Source organism: Amblyomma maculatum, chromosome 4 (assembly GCF_055883805.1).
Source record: "Amblyomma maculatum isolate TAMU_Amacu chromosome 4, ASM5588380v1, whole genome shotgun sequence".
Lineage (NCBI taxonomy): Eukaryota > Metazoa > Arthropoda > Arachnida > Ixodida > Ixodidae > Amblyomma > Amblyomma maculatum.
In genome coordinates, this window is record NC_139347.1 from 42,360,568 (window position 1) to 42,387,527 (window position 26,960).

A 26,960-nucleotide genomic window follows, 5' to 3' on the forward strand; every position below is an offset into this window, starting at 1 on the left:
TATGGGAGAAGCGCCCGGTCTTGGGAATGCCTCACAGCCCAGCACAGCCAGATCGGCATCTCTGTTTTGAAACGCGCTTTCCGATCGTTTTGTCTGTGGTAGCTCACGCTTGAAACTTCAGGCGCTAGCTAGCCACGACGTTGCTGTCTGGTGCTTTGTTTGGTCGCTCGGCTCCGGCGTGGAGGAGACGAGCACAGTCATTTTTCCACCGGGTTTCGGAAGACGAAGAGTTGAACCGTGAAGAATCGCTTAACGACAGCAGGGTCGCTGACCCCTACCGATGTAGGGAAAGCAAGAAGGAAAGCTACTCCCTTCTGAGAGGAGCAAGCTCCGGAAACCGAGGCGTGGGCCATAATTCCCAGCATTCCTCGGGATTAGTAGTCTGCACGTGTTCCGGGGCGACAGCCCCCGTCCCCCGTTTCCTTTTGATTGCTGTTGGGCTGGGTGGTGGTGGTGGTAGTAATGGTTTATTATTATTACTACCCGAATTATGTTTTCATCGCAGACGACACGGGATGGTCAGATACAGCTTACAGTTCAACTTAAGAAAAGGCAGAGTTTTAAGTATGCCGTTTGAATTTTCGTCTGTGCTGGTCATCACTCTGCAGAACATGCACCCGGAAAGCGAGAATGTGTAAAAAGAATTATTATTTGGGTCTGTATTGGCATATAATTTATCGTAACAATTATAGAATTATTCCATACTATAACAACCATGTTCGCGGTCATGGTCGTGAACCACATAATCTGCAGGGGACTATACCGTGGAAGTTTTCTTATTTTTTGCTTAATAAAGTTGTTTGCTTCCATCCACATAATATGCACGTGAGCTATGACAAAATCTGGCGTGCCAAACAGCTGACTGATTCCTCCGTCTCTCGCTCCAGATGAGGGGGTAACCGTGAGGTGGCATCGTACATGGACGGATTGGACCCCCTCTTTCCTCCACCGCTGGCGGTATAAACAGTTGCCGATGGCTGATGAATGTCTTTCCGGTGGCACTTTGTCGGACACAGTGTCTGATGTGCGGTAATTGTTATGGCTCGACGTGCCCAACTTGCTTGTGTGTGAAATCGTTGCTTCAGGAAGGCAAGCCTATGCTGGGACAGCAAATGACTGAAAAGTGGAGAACGGACAATCACTACATCTAGAAACGTTGCGGGTTTCTTGAAATAAAAAAAAAATCTCAAGTAATTTCTTCGAACTTTCTCATATGTCTCTGCCACCCTCTCTAAACCAATGGCTTGTGGCAGAATTGTGTGTGTTTTGAATAATAATAATAATAATAATAATAATAATAATAATAATAATAATAATAATAATAATAATAATAATAATAATAATAATAATAATAATAATAATAAAGGCTTTCAGCGCTGTCGTAACGCTTCGCGAAACCCCAGCTTAAAGCGGAGCTGCCGGGGAGAGCGAGAGAGGGAGAGCAAACTTTATATAGTGCAAAAAAAAAATTAATAATAATGTAGAGCTCCTGTGGCTGGGTCCTCATTCCAGGGATATCGCGGCCTTTGCTGCCAGGCTGGCCCGCTCAATCAGCCGATTCCGAACCGAACTGGACAGCGCAGCGTCCCACTGCTACGGCTTGGCGTTGCGTATTATAGAGACGGCATATATTTTCTGCCAGGGAAGCATCGCAGAGACTTCGCTTCTTTTGATGGACTGAAAATCCGGAATTTCGCAGCCTTTATCCTCGCAGATTCATTTGTTTAAAGCTATTCGCGACATTTCTTTCTTGCCTCGTTGGAGTTGCTCTATTGTCGGCGAGAATCAACAATATAAAATGCGCCATTAACAGGGCAGCTCCTAGGGCCCCGATCCCTGATTCTCCGCGAATCTCGGTAATGTTTGCTGTCAAGGTGCTTAATGGCGACTTTTATACAGGGCTCGAAATGACTTTGTCCTAATAACCATTGAGTGTTACGGCATCAGTGATAAAGGAATGATTTACTCGGCTGCACAGCACTGGGCTTTTTGTCGGGCTTGGGTACGCTGCACACATTTTCGTGAAACAGAGCGATGCCAGCCACTAATGCTGAATACATTAGAGCATATGTCACTATGGGCTAGTAATTGAAGAATTAATGGTCTGTTGTGGTGGGCATTTTCTTTTTATTTCTTTCTTTTTTTTTTTTTTTTTGCAGAATAGACCACGTGTGTGCAAGGACGATGGGTAAGCAGTAGGCTCCACAGTGTCCCCTCGATGGTGTCATCTTGTCAGCATCCTCTTTCAGTTTGTTGCCTAGTTTGTTTCCCTGTATTCTCTGCACTCTTCTTTTTTTTTTATTTTTCTGTCTTTCGTAAAGGATATCAAGTTGAAACCGTGTTAGTCGGTTAGTCGCCACTCAGAGCTCGCATCCTTCAATTCATAAGCTTTTCTTTGTTTCTTGGCGGTAAGAGAACCAGCGAACCTGTCGTCGATTTTACGTGGTTCTGTGCTACCAAGGCACCATGTTGGCAGTCCTACAAGTTCTCTCTCCCCTCCTCTTTTCCAACCAACTGCGGTGCCGTTCCAACTCTCGTTCTCGTGTATCGCCTTTCCCTCGCGCTGTGTGCCCCTCACGTGACCGTCAACGTATGCGAGCACGACTCCCAAGGAGCCACTGAAGGCACGCGGGGAAGCAGCCAATGGAAAAATGGAAAATGGTGTCCCGGGCGTACATTGCGATGAGGAAGGGGAGGGGACAACAAAACTGGCCTGCTGCTTTGTCTACGCTAAGTCACCCTTGAGATCTTCGACGCAGCAGAAAACCTCAGGTACGTCTGTTTCTTTTCCGTCTCTTTGAGGCTCTCGGTGTACTTGGCAGCGGCTCACCTGAGAGTAATGTTTAGGCGCTGTATTTAGTCTCCCTCTCTCCGGATTTGCTAATACCACGAATAAAAATTCGACAGGTTCGATTTTTTTTTTTTCTTTTTTGTCGATCTTGTGGATGCTGTCTCTTCCTGGCAGCGCAGACTGCTTGGAAACCTACTTTACTTTCCAGCCTTATGTTAAAACAAACAAAACATGACAAATGGAACGAGGCTTTAATTCCGATGGATATCGCTGATTATACTAGGTGATTTTTTATTATTTTTTTAATGCTTACATATTTAAAAAAATAAGTTATGAGAGATACTTCGCAAGTCTCTACAGGCGAATTTTACAGCAATAATCTTTTTATTTTAAATATTAGGGGCTAAGGTTACATTTCGAGATTGAAGACTATCAGCGTCAAAGAAGAGCCCAGGTTACATTTCGAGATTAAAGACTATCAGCGTCATAGCCCAGTTTTTCGATTTTCTTAATCGGCAAAATTGTTAGCAATATCGGATATCAATAATGCGCATTTTGTAACTGCAGTTCGAGAAAGCAACCTTCAAAATCGCATTCTTGAAGTGCAATATTTCTAGCCACGTTGCCGATTAAGAAAATTTGAAGAGAGAGCTGCGATTAGGAGTTGACGGCCGTCGATTTGCAATATTATTAGCTAGCCCCATAAAGTCAAGAACAAAAGGCATTTCGTGCAAATGGATACGTATGAAGTCCGCCTTGCTGTACAGTTCACGTACAGATTAAACCATCTACCACAGTTTCGAAAGAAAAATTATGAACTAAAAAAAAAAGCGCTGCGGTTCACACATCCTTTGGTTAATTTAGAAACGCAGCATTAAGTTCAGTGATTCCACCCTTTCTTTATTATATCTAGCTTTTGTGTCCATGCACTGTACTGTCTGCCGCACGTGGATTATATGTGCCTTTTAACCATGGCTATCACTCGCTCGACTTGATCGACATTTCGGTCCTTCGTGTATTATTTTTATTTCAAAAGCTGTGCGAGGTAGTTTGGTGCGGTCTGTACAGGTGGATTGTACTGCAAGGCGAGATTTGCGTACGAGATAGATATGAATTAAAATACAGTTATTATAATTTAAATTAATAAAGTTCTCAAGTTGGACGGTCGATGATTCGCACCACAGTATCGACTCCAACAATTAAAAAAAAAAGGCATACTACAAGGTGAAGAAGACATGTCTCTAAGTAGATTTGTACTTTTTTCATTGATTTGTTTCATTCTGGAGAAGCTGAAGGCAAAAAGGAAAAAGCCTGAGAGAGGCCTTTGTTCCACGTGCAATTTCGGTACGTAAGCATGCAAATATACATATTCGACGTTTTAAATACCTCGCCTACATGCAAATCTCTGCTGTAGGTCATTAATGACAGACTTGGTCCTTTATGACAAAAAAGGTGAAGAAAATCGGTAAAAGAAAAATTGCATAATGAACGAGGTATTAGGAGAAATTAAACTCGCGAAATACTGCACAGGTAAAGATACATTGAAATTAGGAGCATATATACACCGTTCACTATGCAGGCCCACGCTTACGAAGAGATCATTAAAATAATTTTGAATCTGATTTTCTGACGTGAATAAAAGGAGCAGATGCAGCAACAGCAAAATTCCGCAAATGTGCATAAAACAAAAATCAATGCACAGCATATTTATTTTATTAGTAATATTTTAATAATAATATGGCGCAGTATCTTTCACACTTGTTTCTGTGGACACCTGAACTGCGCCGTAAGGAAAGGGAGGAGGGTGGAGGTGAAAGTGGATATAGAGAGAAAAGAGCAGTAGTGGAGGGCTACGGAGTCATTTCGACCACCTGGGGATATTTAACGAGCGCTGACATCGCACAGCGTAAGCGTTGGAAACCGGCTTTACGATATCTGTAAGTTCATCAACACTGTTTAGTAGAGAAAGTATTTGAAACTGTTTGTTTTGCCTTTCCAAAATTTGTCCTCACTATTGGTCTTTTCCTGTGGTGTGTGCAGAATTCTGCGCAAAGATTTGCAGTTCTGTAAATGCTTCTTTTTGAAGACGTTACGAGGGTCTACAATAGTATATTTAAGTTGCTTTCATTAGTGAGCACTTGTTGAAGAGTGGATCTGTGTAAATATTGGACGACTAAAGCGGGGGACGTTTTCTCTGCGAAAGCCAACAAGACAAACATTGTCTCTCAGGTCCACGTGGTGACTCCGTCGCTATTTTCGTTTGCAGGATGGGGCGGCTTGCAGCGGTCGCGGCGATCGCTCTAGTCATGTACGCAGCAGGTATCCAGGCTACCCAGCCGGTGCTGGTGCCAGGCATTCCGGTGCCCGATCTGAGCACTGTTCTGATCGGCGGCAAGCTTCTTGCTAAGAAGGTCGTCGCCATCAAAGGCGCCAAGCTCATCGGGGCCGCCTTGGTGAAGCCTATCTTCGCTAAAAAAATCGTCAAGCCCCTGGTCGGAGTCGCAGCAGCCAAGGCGATACCGATCGGTATCGGTAAGGGGCTGGCGCCCCTCTTGAAGAAGCCGTACGTCGTCGCTGCCCCCGTCTTCGCGAAAACCGTCTTCAACGCTGCGCCGAGGATCGGGTGGTCTCCCGCTCCCTGGCCCTCTACCGCCTGGCCCTCCACTGGCTGGCCCTCCACTGGCTGGCCCTCTACTGGCTGGCCCTCAGCCGAAGCTTGGCCTTCGAGTGCATGGCCGTCCTCCTACTCAGCTTCAGCCTGGCCTTCTAAGGTATCGCCAGCCTGGGCACCCACTAGTCTCGGAGGCGGCCTTTACGGTGGCTTCGCGTACGGATCTTCCGTGGCAGCCCCGGCACCGACTTATTCCTTGGCGTCTTTTGCACCAAAGGTCTCTGCAGCACCCAATTTTGCGTACGGATCTTCCGCGGCAGTCCCGGCACCGACTTACTCCTTGGAGTCTTTTGCACCGAAAGTCTCTGCAGCACCCAATTTTGCGTACGGATCTTCCGTGGCAGCCCCAGCACCGACTTACTCCGCCTCCCAGGCCGAGGCTTCTAAATTCGCTGCAGCGTCCAGCGCAGCTTCATTTCCACAGGCGCATCCAGCCACCTACTCCGTAAAGCTGGTTGAATCTGCCGCTGCGCCTGCTGCACCACCTGCTTCTCTTGCTGCTCCTGCTGCGCCTACCGACCCAGATAGCTATGGTTTTTACACGGCGACGAACCCGCTTTCGGGTGCCGCTTATTCGGCTTCGCTGCCACAGCCCGTGGCTTCAGCTCCTTCAGCTCCCGCTGTGCACACCTACAGCTCAGCCCCCAAGCTCACCGTCGCCGCGGGCTACGCAGCATTCTCTTCGGGGGGACATGGCGGTGGTGTCTGGGCCTACCCTAACGCCCCTGCTGCAGACTGGCCCTCGGCCTACTACAAGACCCATCCCCAGACTCTCCCAGGAAAAACAGTGAAGCTCTGAAGTGAAGCCCTCCTGTGGTGAGTGCACTCCCTATACTCGCATGACCTCGAGCAGCCAGCCGCCTGTCTTCTCTTCATGAACACTGACGAGCTCACTGCTCACTGACGACGACCTAGATGCCTAACAGTCACGCTGTTGTAAAGTATCTATCCATAATGAAAGTCTCAGCATTTCAGAGTTGACGGTTCGGGTACGGGACATGTATCTCTCTTACCAATAGTATGTGGCGTACCACAAGGAAATGTTTTGAGCCCCCTTTTATTTAACACATATATAAATGATATTGTCAACATTGACACCTCAGTTCGATTTGTAATCTATGCTGATGATAGTACCCTACTTATTTCTGCGATTAATATCAGCCAACTAGAATTAAGATCTAATGATGTCCTTACTAAACTCTCAGCCTGGACCAAAGCAAATTAAATCAAGGCAAACCCAATTAAATCCAAAGCATTTATATTTCGAGCTTGTAATAAAGAAGTTCCTCCGCTAGATCCACTCATTTTCCAAGACCAGCACATAGAGATAGTTCACGAGCATAAGGGTTTAGGTGTATACTTTTTTTCGCATCCTAAATGGGACGCTCATATAAACCATATTTCTAAAAAGCTCTTTATTGTTACTGGTGTTATCTAACGCTGTCGTATATTGCTCCCCATAAGTGATAAACTGTAAAATTTACTATGCTCTGTTCTTTTCTCACGTTAACTACTGTACTCTTGTATGGGCAACAACAACTAAAACAAATATGAACAAGATTCTTGTCCTGCAAAGAAAAATTATTCGTCTCATTGTAAACTTGGAACCAACGTCAAATATTCAACCCATAATAACATCACTTAATATGATCCGTGTGGATAATATTTATGAATATCGCTTGTTACAATTAACTTATTTTTATTTGGCAGGTATGGGTAATTTCATGGTAAAACTTGCATCTTTTGAACACCGCACTGCAATGGTAAAAACTAGATGCACTGACACGTGGTCTCTACCACATTTTAGAACAGACTACAAATTACAATCCTTGGCTCATAATATTCCCGTTTTTCTCAACAAATATAAAGACAATGTTGGTTTTAGTCCTAAGCAGTTGAGAACCTACTTTGTGCAAATAAAATCTATTCATACACGTGTTCTTACTTTGAATATTATACTCGCTTTTACGAATTTTCTGCCTTGTTGAGCTTTTTCCATTGATTTTACTATTGATAAACTTTTTTGTTTTGTTTTCATATCGTGCTGCAGTGACGTATGCATTGTATATCACTTTTAGATGTCATGGTCGTACTGTTAATGAAATTCTGTAATTTGCTGTTTGCTCCTGATATGTTGTGTACGGGTTTCATGAGCCTTTGTCAAGCTGTACAGCTTTTAGCCCAGGCGACCATCCACTTGTTGAAAAATTTGATTTGATTTGATTGATTATACGAGGAGCTAGGGCCAAGCAGCGACCAAAGAAAGAATACTGACTTGTTTCACTTCTCGCGACGAATATTTCACGCCTGATCTGAACAAAGATTTCTTTCTCTCTCTCTCTCTCGATACGACCCGAAGCGACGCATTGATGATTGCGTGCTGCTAGCTTAGCACATAGACAGCTTGGGTGCATGCGTCCGTAGGCTAGCGCGCTGGTGCTTCTGATAACCCGTATCGCATTGTTCGTGAAGCTCTTGGTTCTCCGTCGGATGATGATGATGGCGGTGGTGGTGATAATGGGGATAATTTTGATTATCCAAGGTCCCTTGGCTGAAGCGCGTCATTAATTTGTGCAGCTTGTGCAATTTGATTTTTTTTATTATTATTTATATAGACGAGAGGAACCCGTGAAATCGGTCACGATATGGTCAGGCCAAAAGCTATTTCAATTTATGCTCACTTTTCAGAACTACTGAACCAGCTCTGTCACAAACGTACTTTGCATATTTCAGATGTCAGGCCCCACGCTATACACGGTGTCTTCGAAGGCCAACTTGCTTGACCAGCCAGAGAAATCACCGACGTGGGCTCTTCGATCGAGTGGTGTACTTGTGAAGCACCACGAGGACTCGCTGACGGGAATGAAAACGTATGAGGGTCGACCGCATACGTGTGCTGCTTGCTTGGAACCACGCTTACGTTTGCTCACACAGTTGCCGTTTCTTGTTTTGTGTTGAGAATAAACTAATATTGCCAATAAAAGTTATTGCTTTTGTGCGGAAAAAGTGTGTCATCGAGTTCAATGACCCAAAATCGGGTCATTGGTGTATTGTCAGCCTATTATAAAAAGCAAGTCAAGCTATCATTGAGGCAAATGTATGAGTGCAGATGATTACCACGTGAAGACTTCGTGTATTAGTGAGCAGGACCTGTGTTTTATTTCGGTTCGGGTTTTCATTAGATGCTGATGCTATTTAACGTACCGTCAGTAATATAGACTACAAACAGCACAGCTATGCGTCGGTGACCAATTTTAATTCTTGAATGGAGAAATCCACCTACGCATTCTTTATGCCATAATGTAGAGCTTACATTAGCGTATTTGCTGATAGGATTACAAAGGCTGAAGCAGGACATTACCAAGAGAACGTATTACCTACAACTAATGTAATCTGGACGATGACAGCATTGTTTTCTCGGCTTCTAAAAATGGCGCGGAGTGTACTATATATCATACATAAGCCCCGACTGTTCTTTCTCAAACGTAGAAGGAATTGTTCCATTTGGGAAATTCCCATGAATCGATATGCAGTGCTTTTACCTGCTGTCGAAAGGCGAAATCTCTGATCGCTTATATGCGGCAGTTCGCAGCTCATACCTGGCACCAGACCTCATTTCAACACCTGTGCTTACTGAAGCTGGTCGCCGAGCGCGAGAATTGTTGAAAAGGTTTGATTTGAGAACCCCAATTTTAAATGTATTGTCTACATTTGTCACTCAAAGTGTCTAGCCCAACAAAATCTCCATGCAAACTGCAATTCGGTCGGATAAATATTAAATCGCAATCAAAAACACGCAAAGTGGCCACCTACAGCCAGCAAGACAGTGGAATCGGGAGAATTTTTTGATTTTGCGTTGGCGGACAGAAATGGGAGAACCATAAGTACAAAAGCACGAACAAACTTCCATCTTTCACTTCCAACAACACAGCAACATTGATGTCAACGACACAATTCACAAGATGTACATACGTGGCAATACACATTTCAACAGTGACGATATATGCATTTACAGCCGTACGCATCCAAGTTTTAACCCGACTGCTGAGCACGTGAAACCGCAAGCGTGCTTTTCCGCATAACTTCGGCGATCACGGGGCGGTATGCCGAGGAACACGGGTGAAGCCTGACCGGCGAAGGAAACATCTGTCGCACGTGTTTGAAATACTTGATCGGACTTTATTATAAAATCAGATGAAAGCACTAAAACAGCCTCCATTTTTTCACGGGAATCAGTTTGTCAACTGCAAGCAGAATATTTAACCATTTCATTCGTAAAAAGTCGCCAGGTAGAGCCCGCGTTCCAGAGATCGCAACGATGATTTGCAACGATGATTGGTTCTAACTTCGGAAAATTACTAGTTTGGAGAAAATATAATTCAACCCTACTCCTTTTCTTTTTAGATGAGCACACAGACAAACATTACAAGTGCTGTCTCCGGCTGCTCGCCAGAAAAAATTAAAATGCGTCATCAGCTAACCTCACGTTTATCTAAGCGAGCTTACTACTTTTTACCGCACTTATTCTGAAAACCAAGTACTCAACGCAGATCAAGAGTAATCAAATGTGGCAGATTTAAAAGCTCAAAGGCGACGCGAACCTCGGTGTGCGTCGGAACTGACTATATACATGACTTGGCTTTCAAGTAGTGTGTTAATAAATTCTAACAATACTGACAAATTATTCTGAGGTGCATATGTCTCGAAAAAATAAAATAAAAATAAGCATTAACATTCTTAAATGATAAACACACGTAAAATGTTATCGATTCACGCCTTTCACCTGAAAAAAAAAAAAAAACTACGAATGATCAAGCACGCTTCTTTTTTTTTTTTTTTTTTTTTTTAGACAAAAAATACTTTACTACGGAACCTATCATACAAGCAGGAGTAACTCTGGCTCACGGAGCATTAGACCTGAAAATGTTTCCTTGAAGGATTGTGAATATAATCAGATCACATCATTTTTGTCAGTGGCCGCTTTCGTGTAATTAATTAGGAGCATTCGTACCATTTTCTCAGCAATTAAGCAGAAATGTTTGTTGTGCGCCTTCTGAGCAGAGCTGACCATTCTACCTGCGGCTCGATTATTGTCTCAAACACCTCAAGAACATTTGTCCGGGGCAACTGCTACACAGCCTTTTAAAAGATTTCCGCAGGTCTGTTCAAAAGAGCCAAGATCTCCGGCTTAGGATAACAAAGTACACTTCTGCCTCGGCTCTCCAGATGTTTGAAAACTGGACCATGCCAATCACTGGTCTTGTCGAGAAGAGTGCAGGCTATGTATCTGTTGTGAAATTTGGGATAAACGTCATGAGGTATGTTGTCATTCTCAGAAAGCAAAGAAGCCTAGCTTTGCTGGTTGGGGGCTGGTATAGCGTTGATGGGCTTGAACTTACTGGGATCAGGGGTTATGCCTTGCTGTGTCAGTTGATGTCCTAGATGGTTACCCGAGGGCAAGCCCAGTTTGAGGTTATTAGCTCGTGCTATGCTGAGCACTTTACGCAAATGAGCTAAATGTTCATCAAGCGTTCTTGATGCGATTAAGAGATGTCGTAGAAGTATGGTGTTACAAGGCCTTCGCTTTCAAAGATACTGTCAGTTGCTTACTGAAAAAGTTCAGAGGCTGTATTGAGGCCTAATGGTACCCTAAGGAAGCTGTAGCATCACTAAGGTGTGGAAAATTTGCATAAATACGAGCTGCTTTCGTCATGTTCTAGCTGCCAAAATGCACTCTTAGCATCAAAAACTGAGAACACTGCATACCCACTCAGTCATGCAAACCGTTATGCTGGAACCGGAATACGGTAGTAATGTCGCTTCACTGCTGCAATTAAATTTCTTGGATCAAGACAGGTTCGCACACTTCCATCTTTCATTGTGGTTGTGACAATCGGATCCATCCAGTCTGTTGGTTCTATCACACGCTTAATTATGCCATTCTGTTCCATTCATTCGTGTTCAGTTTTGGCAGTCTTTCCTAGTGCACTTGGTACACGGCGAAGGGTAGAAACTGTAGGTTTTGCGTATGGCTCAAGGTGTATGCTGTACTTTCCTGGTAGACTGCCAATGCACTTGAACACATCAGGAAATTCTTGAAGCAGAACTTCAAGCTTCTGAGAAGCCGGAGGGCATGGCTTTTCCTCTGCTGTGATGTTCCCGACTCTGTGCCCCAAGTTTAGCGCTGTGCATGCAGCTGCCCCAAGTATAGGCTTGAGGATTCCTTTGACTAGGAAAAAAATTTAGAAAGTTTTGCTTCTTTTTCACTGAGCAAGAGAGTTCACATTCATATTTAATGTTGAGTTGCTCGCCTAGGTAAGTCGTGACCTTCGCTTTTGTTGTTTTTACAGTTGACTGAGGCTTCCATTTGAACGCTAGCTGCACATGGAGAATATCCACATCGGATCCTGTGCCCAATTTAAAGTGCACGTTCCGGCCATTCACTTCGACGCTTTCGAACCAGTCTGACGATGCATCGTTGTCACCCGTTAATAATTATGGGGATTATTATTAACGATGCGCCCTTAACGGTGCGCACACTCCCAGACACCCTTAGAGTGAGTGGGGGTAGCTGTTCCGGTCGCAAAGGAGATTCCCTCGACCTGCGTGGCAAGCTCAGCCGGAATTCAACTACCTTGTAGTGACAGAAGGGGGTGGTCGTTTGGTGCCCAGCGGTCGCCGGTTCAAGCCAGAGTAAGAATCAGTCAGAAGTAACAAACAAAACACAATTTATGCACAGCAAGAGACGATACAAAGGAATACACAAGATCACTTGAAATACACAGACGAGAGGTTCACAGAATAACAACCGCTAAGCATGAAACTACAAAGGTATTCAATAACACAGAGGCTTTACAACACAAATCAAACACGAGAGAGACACGTAAACAAACACCAAATTGTTCACCGGGCACCGTTGCAGTCCGACGCCTCAAGAGTCACGATGTGGCCGCCATACGAGACGAGCGCCGCTCCCTTGCAGGTCCGTGGGCTTGCCAGCAGCGGGTGATCCCCGGGAGTCCAGCCGAAGAACTGGCGAACACGCCGCAACCACTGACTCACTGACTGACTGACTCACAAGCGGCGCGGTCTCTTTAAATAGGGCGCGCCGCGTCTCTCTGTTAAAACGCGTCAAAGCTAGCGCGCACACACACCTAGCTTCGCTCGTTAGAGCACTCCCTTCTCCTCCCGTCGAGCCGCGCGCCGTCATTGGCCACGACCCGTAGAAAAGTCTGGAGATTTCTGGCATATGCCAGACTGATGAGTCAGCTTCATCGCCGGGTGATGAGAAAGAGGGCGACGGCGACGCGTACAACGCTACGCGCTCTCTCGCGCGGGGGAGGAGGCTTTTCTCTCCATGCGGCGCCGCACGGGCCTCGCGCTGCTAAAGATGTGCGCCGATTTCGTGACAATCGTCTACGATGTCCACGATGAGGCTTCCCGAGAAGAATTCTTGGTCGGAATCATCATCATGCTCAGAGCCAAACATCCGAACTTTTACCTGCGTTGTTCGTTGCTTCTAGCGGCAAACACTCGCGTAGTGTCCTAACTTCCCACACTCGTGGCAGGTAGAGCCATAGGCAGGAGGACATTGTTGGGGTTGGTGTATGGTTCTACACCTGCCGCATGTACGCTGAGGCACTGTTTCTTTGGGTTGCCTGTTTTTTTTTTTTTTCGAAGTTTATTGCCTCAGGGCATAAGAGGAATGTCATGATGGATGAGGGGTGTGGTCAAATAAATGAAAAAAGGTTGGCTGATGCAATGAAATCGAGGAGTGAACGATGATGCGGTCCCAGTGTCCAAACAGCATATGACTCCGGATTATGGGGGGAGAGGCCAGCTGCCACCAGGTACCGGATCCGCGTTGGCTTCAACGCTGGGCAATCCCACAGTAGGTGATGGATGTCTGCTTCTATATTTTTAGACTTGCAGATGGGGCACCCAGGGTGTGGATATAAATACCGAAATGGGTTGCCTGTTTCTTCGATGAAACGCTGGTTGTTCTCTGGGTTGTTGCTTGCCTGCTACTTGTTGTAGAAGGTGCTTGTATTTTCTGTTCAGGTTGTCCACCGTCGTTTCTCGCCCATCTGCAGTTGTTGCTAGCGAAGACACATGCTGCTTAGAGATTTCCGCCACACTACACTTAGCGATGATTTTCTCCAGTGTCAAGTCTCTTTCGCGGGACAGCCTTTCTCGTAGTCTGCGACACAAATGCCGACGATGATTCTGTCGCCCAGGAGGCGGTCATGCTTGTCAGCGGAGTCGCACCTTGCTGCTTGATGCTGAAGCTCAGCAATAAACTAGTCGATCGGCTGGTTTTGTTTCTGACTCATGCAGTTGAAGACGGCGGTCACTTGCATCACGTTTTTGTAAGGAAGGTACCTCTCGTCGAACTTCGCAAAAATGGCTGCTACCGTGTCGCTTTTCTGCTCACCTGCGGCTGGCTCAGGAAGACGTAATGTCTCGACGACTTTCCGCGCCGTTGGGCCCATGACATGAAGTAGCAGTGCTCGCCTTGTTGCTTCAGAATTTATGGTATAATCGTATGCTGCATCGTAGAGCTGGTAGGCCGCCTTCTATTCCGACCGCGCTTCCACGGGATTGCTGCCAGGCTCGAAATGCTTCGGTGGTTGAATGAGGGGGAGTGCCATGCTTCATGTACTGTGCTCACCCAAGGGCCGAAGATGTGCTACGTTGCGTTATTTTACTTCTGACACCATGTTATATCTGGGTGTCTAGAGATTATGATTATGACAGATGATACAACAGAGAGCGGACGCCATGGTAAGCGGATGACATGACGCTGGCCTACTCCATGTTGGGAGTGCTGTTTATTGGTAAAAAAACGAAGGGATTCTTAATGGGTGCTACTGATTGCATAACAGGACGGACGCGCACACTCGTTTTAAGGCTTTCGCCTTAAAAAATTGAAAGCACTGCAGAGATCTCCATTGGAGAAATGCGAAAGCATGTGCGTTGGCTGCTCTTTAGTAGCTCCTAGAGTGTCACGAGTCAGCAGTTTTGAGTGCCATGACTTAGTACTTTTGAGAGTCATGACTAGACCTTAGTCATGGTTATGACTTTGGTTGACTATACAACTTAGGGACTCCATAGTCATGCATATTGACTATGACTCATGACTAAACTATGGCACTCACGACATGACATTTACTTGCCACTTTTGATTACATATAAATTCATGACTACCAGTCTCATCTTAATGTGACGTCATATCACACGTTACATTTTGCTTCCATATTTTGCTACCATGGCTTCCACTTTTTTGCGCCCACGTTTTGCGGACACGTTTTCACCAATATAGCCAAGTAAGGCTTTCGCCTTAATAAGTGTTCGTAGAACTGGGGAGTCATGAGTAGGTTTGGAAGGTGAAATTTAGTTAACAGGGCCAGCATCTGCGCCCGGTGTTCTTCCTCGACCGGCAGCATGCTCTGCAGTCGCCTTCTCTGGTCCGAAATGTGTCGCTTCTTTAAGAAGGAAACGAGAGCTTTAGCTCGGGAGTAAAGAAAGGAATTCTCGTGTCTCATACCGTACATGCCGCAAGAATTGTTCTGGAAGGTGGCATGTTCTATCGCACTTATGACGCTCAAGCGCACCTCCGGTTTTTCCCACATCGAATGACGCGATATTCGCTGCATAGCATGCGCCACGCTTGTAAAATTAGATTTAGAAATCAGTCCCTCCATCAATCAGAAAATAACGTGCCATCCGAGTGTGGGCACGGTACTAATTATTTACGCTTTACAGGCACCCACAAAGACAAAAAACCCTGCTATCTGTGAGTCAAACAACAAATTGAGGCAGCACGGACACATACCACTGCGAATTTTCAGCCCAAAATTTTATTTGCCCTCTCAGTCCAGTGAGTACATGCGTACCTGGCACCATATTTGTCCTTAAGAGAAATTGCTTACGTAGCCTTCACACAGGACTATCACACACAGGGTTATCACACAGGGCTATCACACAGGGCTATCACAAGTTTACACCACTTTCTTTTATTTCCTATTTCCTGCATGTTCTTCTACATGGTGGAATATCCTTTACTCCTTGCGGGTATCAAAACGTATTTTATATCCTACCCAAAGAGCCTGCTTTGGCATTGCGCGGCTCTTCAAGAAACACATGTATACTCATTGGAACTGTCACATTTTGAGCTAGTAGTTCCAGCTGGTATAAAACAACAATCAACACAAGCATCTTGCAATTGTTTTCTGCAATACAGTCGCTGTTTTCAGCGAATGAGAGAAAAAGAACTTCACGAATGCTCAGCTATAAAGTACCTGAGTTCAAAAAAAAAAAAGTAAAATAAGCTTGCAGAACACAAAGTGAGATTATTTATTTACTCTGGATGGAGACCGTAATTATGCAGTTTGCGATTCTTAAGGTGAAGAGGACATCAACGAAAGCGGGTTCGAGTATCCCGGGAGCCTAGGCTCCCGGCCATTCTTAACCGAATGGACACATAAGGCATTCCTGCGGAACACTCAATGTCCGCAGGTATGAGAGCGATTCGCCACAAGATAACCATCCTCCAAGTTCACAAAGGAGTATTTTATTGGCTCCGACCTCTAGTGGGATCTCAGACATATATCCCTTTCCAGCGACGCGAAAAGAGCGAGCCACTTAGCTAGATCTGCACGCACGACGATCTGCGCCAGCCCACAACTCGGCAGTGCTGTGATTTCTCTCGCGGTAGGGCTGCTTTGCGAAAGATAGTAAGCAATCAATGCGAGGTACGCCTGTTGGGTACCGCTGGCCCCGATTTGAGAGGCTAGGTTTCGAGTAAGCATACTGAAAGGACAGCGGGGCCGGCCAACAATAACAGTATAGCTTAAACGCACCTTACGATGTCTCACAGGAGTGCCATTCTGAGTCCCGCTCGGGTGTCCGCGTTTCCGCCAAAACGCGCATCTCCTTTGAGAAAAGGGGACGCAGGGGAAGAGCTGTGACCAAATGGAAGTGGACAGCCCCAGCTCTCCGGCGCCGAAAGCGGGGAAACGTCACTTCTTATGTCACTTCTCTGCTTTTAAGCCACCAATTTTCCAGTCGTTTTTTGCTAGCTTCCACCGCCGGTTTATTCACCCGGCCACTGGTATCTCTAAACCCATGGAGGAAGGAAACAACCTAGGAGAGACCCTTGCCATTCCCAATGCATTGGGGAAAGTGTGGCGGAAGTGACGTCAAAATTTAGCGTTAGCCAACTCGGGCCATTAGCAACGGCGACGCTGTTGCTATGAAAACTCGGGCCCTAGGTACGTGAGCGTCGCGGAGCAAAAAAATTCGGAGGGTAAAGGAGGACGAGAGAAGTTGCAGCGTCCGGTCACGACGCGGCCGCGCCGGCTTCAAAAAATGACGTCAGGGCCTCTCATAAGTTCTTTCCTTCCTCCATGACTAAACCCCAGAGCTTCAGGTACAGTGACTGCGCCTGCATCGACTTCCGGATGGATACCATTACATTCGAGTATAATATGGTGAATTGTTTCACTGGAGTTCCACATACAGCACATGCGTCATCTTCATTGTTAAATTTCTTTTTGTAGCTGCGTGTTCTAAGGCACCCTGATCTAGCTTCAAAAAGTAGGGCACTGCCTCTTGATTTATAAAAGAAATCTTCCTTCCTGATCTGCATTTTCCACTTTCGGTATAATTCCACACTCTGTTTCTTTTCCATCGAATTTATCCAATTTTTATCTTCTGTGTTTTTCACCTGTTGCTTAACGCTCTTTATTTCTCCGTCCTTGTGACTAGCATACTTACTAGTTAATTTCCTAGTTCTTTTCCTCCATTGTGAGTCAACGCTTTTTAGGTATAGGTATTTTAGGTATAGGTATTTAAACTCGCGGCGCGACGCGCGCGCCCCTCGCGGCAAATCTGCTGTGCATGGGGCGCATTCGCCATTCGTTCTTTCGATTCGCGGCATTCTATGGTCACAAATGAATTGCTAGGTTGCAGTCCCCGAGTTGCAGCGGTAGCACACATTTTCACTGGCCTAATAAAATATTTTTCACGCCCCCGAATGAGCTTTACGAAGCGAAGCGACGCTAAGTTTGAATTGCTACCGTTCAACGAGCAGTGAGCTGGCAATCATGCCCGAGTTTGCCGCGTCCAGATTTTTCACGAAGCATTTTTCCCGAAAGAGAACACACTACTTGCACCTGCATTAGCATCCTTTCTCAACCCGAAAAAAAAAAAATGTTTAAAGAAATTGGGCAGCTCATAGGCATCAGCGCTATCTGTATGGTACCAATTAGCATGCCCGATAAATGAAATATGCACTTCTATTGGCACCGCCGTGCGCGCCCAGTGGGCCGCGGATGCAGTGTTCATTGCATAATTTTTATTTAAGCTGTCCTCTGGTCTATATTTCCCTGTCTACGATAGCTTGCATAAGCACCAGTACAATGCAGAGAGTAATCAACGGGAATGGATCGTTTTAACTGCGCAATTACTATGTCTTGCAGTTAGTTTCGCAAATTTGGCTTGGCAACTTTTTTTTTTTTGCTTGCTTGTTTTTATTACTTTTTTTCCTTCTCAGCTCGTTCCTTTTTTTCCTTCCACACCCTTTCCTTCCACGCTTATGCCGCTACTTTCCTTCTCCTCTTAGGCGGTTTCCTTTGTCCGTCCCCCAGCCTGAATAAAGGGCGGAGAAAAAATGTGAGAATAACGAACTGCTAGGAAAAGAAGTTAAAATAAGCTGAAATGAAACTTAATTTCATAAAGGCATTTTACACAACATAGGAAACACGGGATCGAAGCTGCCGAAAGCCTTGACAACCTACATCGAACGATTGGCCGATGTCTGACCCGCTTTAATCACTTCCCCAAGTATTCGCCAAAACTTTCAGCTACGTAGATGAGCGCCTTGTCTTCCTGGAATGTAATGCAAACCAAACGAAAATATCTAAAAAAAAAAAATACTTCTCTATCTGACGTCGAAGTACCAGCTGTCCGCTTTGCCCTCCTCTGTAGATGTGATTCATAAAGCCCCTGTCTGCCATTCTATACGCTTTATTCATTTAGTTGTGTTAAATACATTTCGATGTCTACTGAGCTGTTGAACCTCGAGTGATGAGCTGTTTGTCATGCCGTATTGCTCAGTCGAGACGATAGTAAAAAATAAGTAAAAATAAAATAAAATAAACGTCATTTTTATTTTTTATATTTATTTTTATTTTTATTTTTACTTATTTGTGGACACTCTGAACAGATCTTGCATTTATTACACGCCATCCTGCTCCAAACAAGTGGTCCAGCGGCTGGCTGCCACCTGTTACCCTCTCCTGTCAAAACTTATTTTGTGGCAGATGACCTGAAAGTACCCGTTAAAGAGGCAATAAGGATCGAAAAAAAAAAAAAAACGAAAGAAAACTAGCATTCAAGTCGGGATTTGAGGCAGGACGTTCTTTCAACGAAAGAGAAAATTACACTTGCTAAAATTCTGACATGTGACAGAGAGGAAGACATGCATGTGTATTAGAAACTGTAGATCGCTGAGTTTCCATTCTCATAGCTGTCACTGTATTAGCGACCGCGTGCCATCTGCCATATCGTCGAGAAAATGTGGCAACCGCCTCACCAGAAAACAACTAAGGCTCTTCAAACGTCGTCGGCTCAATAGAAGTGCCTGCGGCATTTTCAGGCCCAGGTAATCGCGTTCCCGAGTTTTCAAGCTTGTCGTTATCGTATTTTTCTTTTCTTTTTTGCAGGGTGTGTGTGTGTGTGTGGGGGGGGGGGGGGGCTTTTTTTTTTTTCTTCTTCGGCTCCAGCTGCATTCATTCCTATTCTTCTTCCATACTCATTCCATCCTTCTCGGCCGCTACCCGTAGCTTTTTTTTCTCTCTTCTCAGCCACCCCAGCTAGCTGTGCCAAACTTGGGAGGAGGGGCGTTCTCCACAAATGCTTTTTTGTATTTTTCTACATTTTTACTGCGTTATCGTCAGTTGAGCACCATAATCCCTGGCTACCATGGCGGGGGAAAATGCAGCATTCGCAAATGTAACTAGGCGGGGCCGGATCTGTGGGTCACCGTTGGAAAGGATGATCGCAGAAACGGTCATGACATGACAGCATGACATGTAGCACGATGAGTAGGATACTGGCATCCTAATTCTAGATAACATCCATGTTCTTGCAGTCCCCTCTGGTCTTTACAATTGCCCACTTCAACTACACTTCAAATATACAACTAACTCCCAACATACCTCTGCCGCATACCCTTGACAAAGGCTCACTTCTCTTCGCACCCCTGCACAATGTCGCTTTCTTCCAGTTATTTGCTGCGTGCACTACATACGTGCCTAGACTATTTGCTCCTCCTGTCTACTGGAGCAGTAAAATTTGCAAAAGACATATGCTGCACCACTGCTGCACTGTATGGACAAGCGTCATGTTTGTAAATAAAGGTGGCGCTGCGATCGGCAACAACATGGGGTGTAGGCAAAAAACGCAGCGTGCCTACACAGCGCCAAGCGACGCTGCCTTCGAAACCAGTTTGCGCGGGCAAATATTCTGAAGCGTAAGCTTCGCTTGTGCGTAGAAATAGTTTTGTTTATGCCTGGAGAGTAGTTCAGCACTTTATCAGCCGATTACTTCTGGAATTACCAGGCGAAGAGCGCTGAATTGGCTTCCTTCTCCGTGGCCTCAGCAGCGCGTTGCTACGGTGGGCGACTGTAGTGACTGAGTTAAATGTAAACTAGAAAGCGCAATGCATATGAAAAACTAACAGCCAACATTGTTCAACTCCCGTGACTACTGCTAGCCCATGCAAGGACGACGACAAATGAATGACTGGACGTGTTTTTTTCATATGACAACTCTTAATGGGCTTTCTGATACTCCAAGCACCCCACACTAAAAAACAATATATTGCCTACAACTATCGTGAACTAGAAATCATATTTCTAGCTCAGTGTACCGGCAACATAAGTCAGAATTTCACTGAATAAGAACTCACTCTTTTAATTCTTTGTAGCATATTCGCCTATAGTGTGCGCTGCCAATATGTTTTATCCTGCTCGATAAAAAGACGTTTGACGTCTGTTTCATCGTACAGACGTAGCCAAGGTCATTCACAGGTTAATATATACATAAAGGCCCGTAAGAATGTTCATTTTGACTTTTTTTTTTGTCTTTAGGAAAGGAGCACGAACGGAAATGCAACGTTCTCCATGATCGCTTGCAGCAAAATTTGCACCTGTTAAGCTTTTTTTTTTTTAATATACTCTGAAACTGTTTATTCAAAAGTTCGTCATCTTATCTGCGTATTTTGCACCCCTCACAGCTGATTACACTTTCAGACATTAAATTTCATGTGCCATATATAGCATACTTAACTATATCCTGCTTAATCAGAGCTACGTTGTACGAGGATATTTAATTCGTTTGTCAAAATCTTGCTGACCTTCAAAAAGAAAGTGTTGAAAATGACGCTGCGTGAATTTGCCCGGATCCTAACAATATTTACTTGCTTTGTATAGGGCCGGTAATGAAGAGTCACTCGTTTAAACTCGCGAAAGTGATATGAAGGGTAGGCATGCTTGAGATATTTTCAAGGTCTCGTCACACAGAAGCTCGCCCAAGTCATGCCAGGCAAGCACCACAGTGCTGAAGCACTGACAGCTTTATGTGACCGCGAGTCTATCACACAGCTTGAGCTATAGAAAGCCCTCAAGTATCTGAAGGCCTGGATGATATACCAGTTCAGCTGTTGAAGGCACTGCAGCCCAAATCGAAAGAACATCTGCATCAGGCACTCAACTCAGTAATGACGAAGGGCACAGTGCCTGATCACTGGAGGTGTTGCAGAGTACGGCTGATAACGAAGAGGTGCGGACATGCCCAGTCACTAGCTGACTACTGGCCAATTTCAGTAACATCTTTTCACACGCACCGTGTGTACTAGACTGCACTCTTGGGGAGCTGCAGATGGGTTTTTGGCCAGGCCGGAGCTTGGATGACTGCCTTTTTGTAGTCGAAATAGCAACGCAGGAAAACAGGGCTCTCCTGTTAGGATTTCTAGACATCTCACAGGCATACAAAACACTCTGGACAGTATTGAATGATCTTGGACTTCCAGCTCAATGGATACAGCTGCTTCAGGAGCTGTACAAAGGAAATCTGGCTGTCATACAGTGGGGCAGCGATTGGCCAGAACCAGTGAAGGTACTACAGCAAGGTTGGAGGCAAGGTTTCCCGTTGTCCCCCCTTCATGCTGTTCATATCTCCATTGACCCGACGGCTAGAGACGAGTTGGAGGAGGGAATAACTAAGGAGCGATATCTTCCGGCGCTCCTGTATGCCGATGAGACTGTTATCTTGACGAATTCGAGACAAGAACTCCAGGCACTTTTGGACATCTGCCCAGAAGAGGGCAACAAACTCAGCCTGACATACAACCCGAGAAAATCGGCGGCGGGGAACGACGCCAGCACTGACGCTACACAGGGAGGACCCTACTCCAAGGGAACGAGGTAGAATGGGCAGATACCTACACATAATCGGGCGTCCTGCTCAACGACGACAGACAATATCTCCGAGATCACGAGACAAAGCTGAGAGCAAAGGCGGTGCAGCGAAGGGCCTACCTCATGCACAGAGCCCTTTGGACGTGGAAGCTGGTGGCTGTACCCTCTCTCACCTTTGCGAATGAGGTACTGTGCCTCTCCTCTCCTCTCTTAGATGACAGGCCCTCGAAGTCAGTCAGCGAGAAGCCGGACGTGTGGATCAGATTCGTCCCAAAGCTGCCATCCAAGGGGACGTCGGCTGGTCCACGTTTGGGGCCCCGTGAGGCCAAGGCCAAGCTCCTATTCGAGTGACGACTCAGCGCATTACCGGACGGCAGGTGGGCCAGAGAGGTTTTCAAGTTATGTGCACCTACGAAGCCTACACATTAGGTGAACCAAGCGGACCCGGCGGCTCGAAGAAAAGATTGAGATACCCGGTGTGACACTGTACTTACACGAGCTCACCTGGAATAACCTGGCGCCGAAACTATAGTGTTCTCCGAAACCTTGGAAACCATGTTGGATTGGATTGGAAACATACGACATGCTGACGATAACACCCGGGTTCATGGCATGCTCGGGTTCCATGAAGACGATGACACAAGTGACAGTAACAAGGCAGTGGTGTTCCTGTATATGCTCCCTAGGCAGCGGGAACATATACAGGAACACTAGTGGAAACGACCAAACGACGCCTTGAGCACTAGTGGCGGGGACGCCTGGACGATAAATTTTGTGAAAAACGCACTGGCGTTGTGTGGAACGTTTTTGTATGCCTGAACCCTATCTAAGAACGTTGGCCTGAACCCACTGTTGAGCAACGTTACTAGAAGTTCGTTCTAGTAACGTTGCTGTTGAGCAGGGACTATCATCATCATCATCATCATCATCATCATCCGTGTTTTATGGCCTGATCCAGAACTTTGTGAGCCCCCGATACAAAGGGGAATGGCCGCATCAGCATCAGCATCAGCGACAGTTGATTGAACAAACAATAAAGGGCGGACAAGTACCAAAAGATTGGAAATTAAGCAGGATGAGACTAATATACAAAGGCAAAGGAAGCAGAGATAACATAAAGTCCTATCGGCCAATCACAGTTACATCAGTTATATACAGGGTAGCAATGCAGTTAGTAAAAGTAATGATGGAGGAATGGGCAGAAGGAGGGAATATCCTCGGAGAACTACAAAATGGTTTCCGCAAGGACAGAAGACTAGAGGATAATTTATTTGTGGTTACCCAGTGTATAGAAACAGCAGCAGCAAGTCAGATACCATTATGGATAGCGTTTTTAGATATTAAAGGGGCATATGACAGTGTAGATCAGAAAAAACTGTGGGACCAGTTGAAGGAATATGGCCTGAATAAAAACCTGGTTCAGTTCATACAAGAAGTGTATGCAGATAATGAGGCAGTGATAGTATGGGAGACGGAAACAACAAAATCAGCAAAAATAAAAAGGGGGCTTAGGCAAGGGTGCCCACTGTCACCGCTGCTTTTCATGATATACATGAGCCAAATGGAAAGGCGTCTGGAGGAAAGTAATATGGGATTCGATGCAAGCTATATGCAGGGAGGACAGAAAGTAACACAAGTTCTACCAGGATTGATGTACGCGGATGACATTGTACTGCTGGCAGATAAGAGGGATGGGTTGCAGGAGCTGCTTATGATCTGTGGAGAAGAGGGCGAAAAGCTGGGACTGCAATTTAGCAGCGAAAAATCAGGAATAATGGTATTTAATGATGAAAGGGGGGACGTGCTGGAAATACAAGGCACCATGGTTGAACATGTGGAGAGCTATAAATACCTGGGCATATGGATCAATGAAGGAAAAAATTACCTAGAAAAGCATGAAAGAATTACGATAGACAAAGGGAAAAGGAGTTCGGACATTATGAAACACAGGGCCCTCTGGAATTATAACAGGTATGAGGTTGTTAGAGGGGTATGGAAGGGTGTTATGGTACCAGGACTCACTTTTGGAAATGCAGTCCTGTGCATGAAATCAGAAGTACAGTCAGGCCTTGAAATCAGACAGAGAAAGGTAGGTAGATTGGCATTGGGAGCACATGGCAACACACCTAATGAAGGAGTCCAGGGAGATATGGGCTGGGCATCATTTGAGGTTAGAGAGGCAATTAGCAAACTAAAATATGATCAGAGACTAACCGAAATGGAGGAATCAAGGTGGGCACGAAAAATGTACAAGCACCTCTTCATGAAAAGCCTGAATACGAAATGGACTAACAGAACCCGAAAGCTCAGATTTAAGTACCTAGAGTTTGGAGATACACCGCAGCAAAACAGCAGCATTGAAAAGCAGGTAAAGGAGGCAGAAAGGAAAATGTGGGAGGAAAGAATGCAAGGAAAATCAGCATTGGGTATGTATAGAACTCGAAAACAGGATATAAAGAAAGAAAGTTTATTCGACAACTCACGAGGGAGCTCATTGCTGTTTGAGGCTACGACAGGGGCCCTCAGAACAAAAACGTACAGGAAAAAATTTCAGGAAGTAGATATATTATGCGCGGCGTGCGGAACTGAGGAGGAAACAACGGAACATGTTGTTCTAAGGTGCCAAAAACTTCGTCCTGCCCTTCCCGCGGAAAAAGCGGCAGATCTGGAGCGCTGGGATTTGCTGGGGAAGATGGACGAATGGATGAGGAACGCGTTCTGATAACAAAAGAGAGGTTAGAGGATTGGTGGAAAAAGTCAAGAGAATAAAGAGAGGAAAAAAAAAGGGAGGGGGGCAGATACGGGCGAATTAGAAGCTAAAAATGGGGAAGATATAAATATATTTCTTTTAATTTTTTGGCTAGGCGGCGCAAGCTGCCGTCCGATACAAAGGGCAGAGCCACTATCATCCATCCATCCATCCATCCACTGGGACCTGGGACCACCTGGGACGTTGCTATGGATAAAGCAAACAACTTTCCACGCAACTTTCCTTCCTCCATGGACGTTGCACTGGGTTGCAGTGCCCTGGTACATTCGATTTTCCAGTCTCGGACTACTCTTGCTACTCTCGGCTTCCGCTCTGACAGGAAGCAGCGTGCTCCTTCCAACGTTTGCTTTCAGCGGACGACCATGTCACCGGAATCAGTTCTTTCGCGGTAACGCCGCACGCACGTTTATCTTTTGGCGTGTGTGCACCACTAAAAATACATAACAAAGGTGCCAGTCAATCGGTGATTTTTGCAAACGGAGCGTGACATGCCTGAATTCGAAGCGTTTTACAGCACTCTGTGCAGGGTTGGTTTGCCGTTGCTATTAGCGAAGTTCCTCCAAGGACCCAGCTTACTGCATTCGAAAGCTAACGAAAGCGTTTGAAAAGACATTTACAATAGCGTTAGCTGCTTTAGTACACGGCGGTTCGCTTGCGACGCTTTCAGACCTGTGCGTTCAAAAGATATTGCAAAACAGCTGTGAAGAACTTGACAGCACGAACAAAGATCAGTGTTCGGGGCTCTGGACGCTTCCAGCTTAGAGAACATAAGACATAAAAGCGAAGATGCAAAGCTGGAGCTTCGCTCGGGATCATTAGCGCACGATGTCATCTGCAGAAACACTAAAAGTACTCAGACTGCGCTCGGAGTCTAACTCAATATGGCCGCTGGCTCAGGAGCTTTGTGGGCGGGGCTTCTGGGCTGCCCGAGGAACATGGAACTTCCTTCCTCCATGCTATCCATGCCGAGGAAAAACGAACGCCGGACAGCTGTCAGCAAGTAGTCCCGGACAGTCCGGGACTGATAATCGAATGTACCCACTATAGAATAGTTCTTTTTTCCTGTGAAGTGCATCGAAAGGTGACTAGTTCTGACTGCTCTGACAGCGGTGTTGATTTGTCAGTGGCATTAGTCCATTAGTGGCATGGTGGCATGTTGAAGTACTGACGTCGTGACCTCACGTTCCCCGCAAGAAATTGCGAAGTACTTTACAGCGTGCTGCTCGTGTGTGGATCATCAGAGTAATGGCGGACCGCGCAAAAGAACTTAATAACTTCAAGTGCGTGATCCGCGCTTTGCTGGTTGTCAACAACGGCCCAGTCGAGTATAGTACGTTAATGAAGGAGTACCGTATACAAGAGGGCCGCACTGTGCCCTACGCCAAGTTTGGCTATCCTGACTGCCTGAGCTTTCTTGAGAGCCTTCCTGACACGGTGCTCATAGAGCGCACTGCGGACAACGTGCTCATCAGCGCACAGGTCGATGAAAGCCTGCACTACATACAGACGTTGGTACAAGCACAGAAGCCTCGAGAGCCCGCCCCGCGCCCTGTCTCACGTCGAGCACGAGAACGAGCCAGCTCACCACAGCTTCCAGAACTCGTGCTAGAAAACATACTAAATCTCATGGGCGAAAACGGTGTGCAAGCGCGCGTGCTGCGGGACGCATACTATCAGCATTACGGGATGTCGCTTGACGTTGAGCAGTATGGCTTCGCCTCGCTGGAAGATTGTCTGGCGAGTGTCCGACTTACGGCAGAAAATGAGAAAGGCCTTCTAGAAGCCATCGTCGCAGTGTTGGCGCAGTACCCTGAAGGGGTTTATATGTCTCACTTCGCCGAGGCATATGCACGTGAGAGGGGCCGCCAGCTGACCTTGGGAACCATGCATCTGGTGCGCCGCTGGCCCCAACTCTTCAACTTGCAAAAGCCCGACTCCTCCGGTGACTTTATCCTCCTCCCGGCATCGTGTCCATCCGCCGTATTGCTGCCTCCGAAACCCTTGCCCGTCCGGTCTTCAGTGCGTGTGACCGACGTGCGTGGCGGCCCCGCCGTACTGACTGTGACTTTACAGGCACCTAACAGCGATTCGTCTCTGGCCCTTTTGGAGGCGGCCATGAACCACTTCTACGGACCGTCGGCCTTCGGACCACCGTTCGACGCGCAACCCAGTCGTGCCTGTGCCGCGTTCTGCGGGGAGACGTGGCGCCGTGGCCGCGTTGTTTCCGTGTCAGGCGACCTCGTG

General features: G+C 46.1%; 1 protein-coding gene and 1 long non-coding RNA gene across 2 annotated transcripts; one reads left to right on the forward strand and one right to left on the reverse strand.

Moving 5' to 3' along the window:
• The first annotated feature begins 5,058 nt into the window (after positions 1 to 5,058).
• LOC146190844 (uncharacterized) lies at positions 5,059 to 8,456 on the forward strand. Its single transcript, XM_084600241.1, has 2 exons — positions 5,059 to 6,278; positions 8,196 to 8,456. The coding sequence occupies exon 1, from the start codon at positions 5,059 to 5,061 to the stop codon at positions 6,259 to 6,261; it is 1,203 nt and encodes a 400-aa protein (XP_084456367.1). The 3' UTR covers positions 6,262 to 6,278; positions 8,196 to 8,456.
• A 4,667-nt stretch (positions 8,457 to 13,123) lies between these two features.
• Positions 13,124 to 22,479, reverse strand: LOC146190845 (uncharacterized). Its single transcript, XR_014706338.1, has 2 exons — positions 22,120 to 22,479; positions 13,124 to 14,947 (listed from the first exon to the last, which is right to left on the reverse strand). It is a non-coding gene; the product is annotated as an uncharacterized LOC146190845 (long non-coding RNA).
• Positions 22,480 to 26,960: the final 4,481 nt, after the last annotated feature.

What these genes read in the sequence shown, in the direction of transcription:
- LOC146190844 (XM_084600241.1), top strand. Translation starts at nt 5,059, where the DNA reads ATGGGGCGGCTTGCAGCGGTCGCGGCGATCGCTCTAGTCATGTACGCA.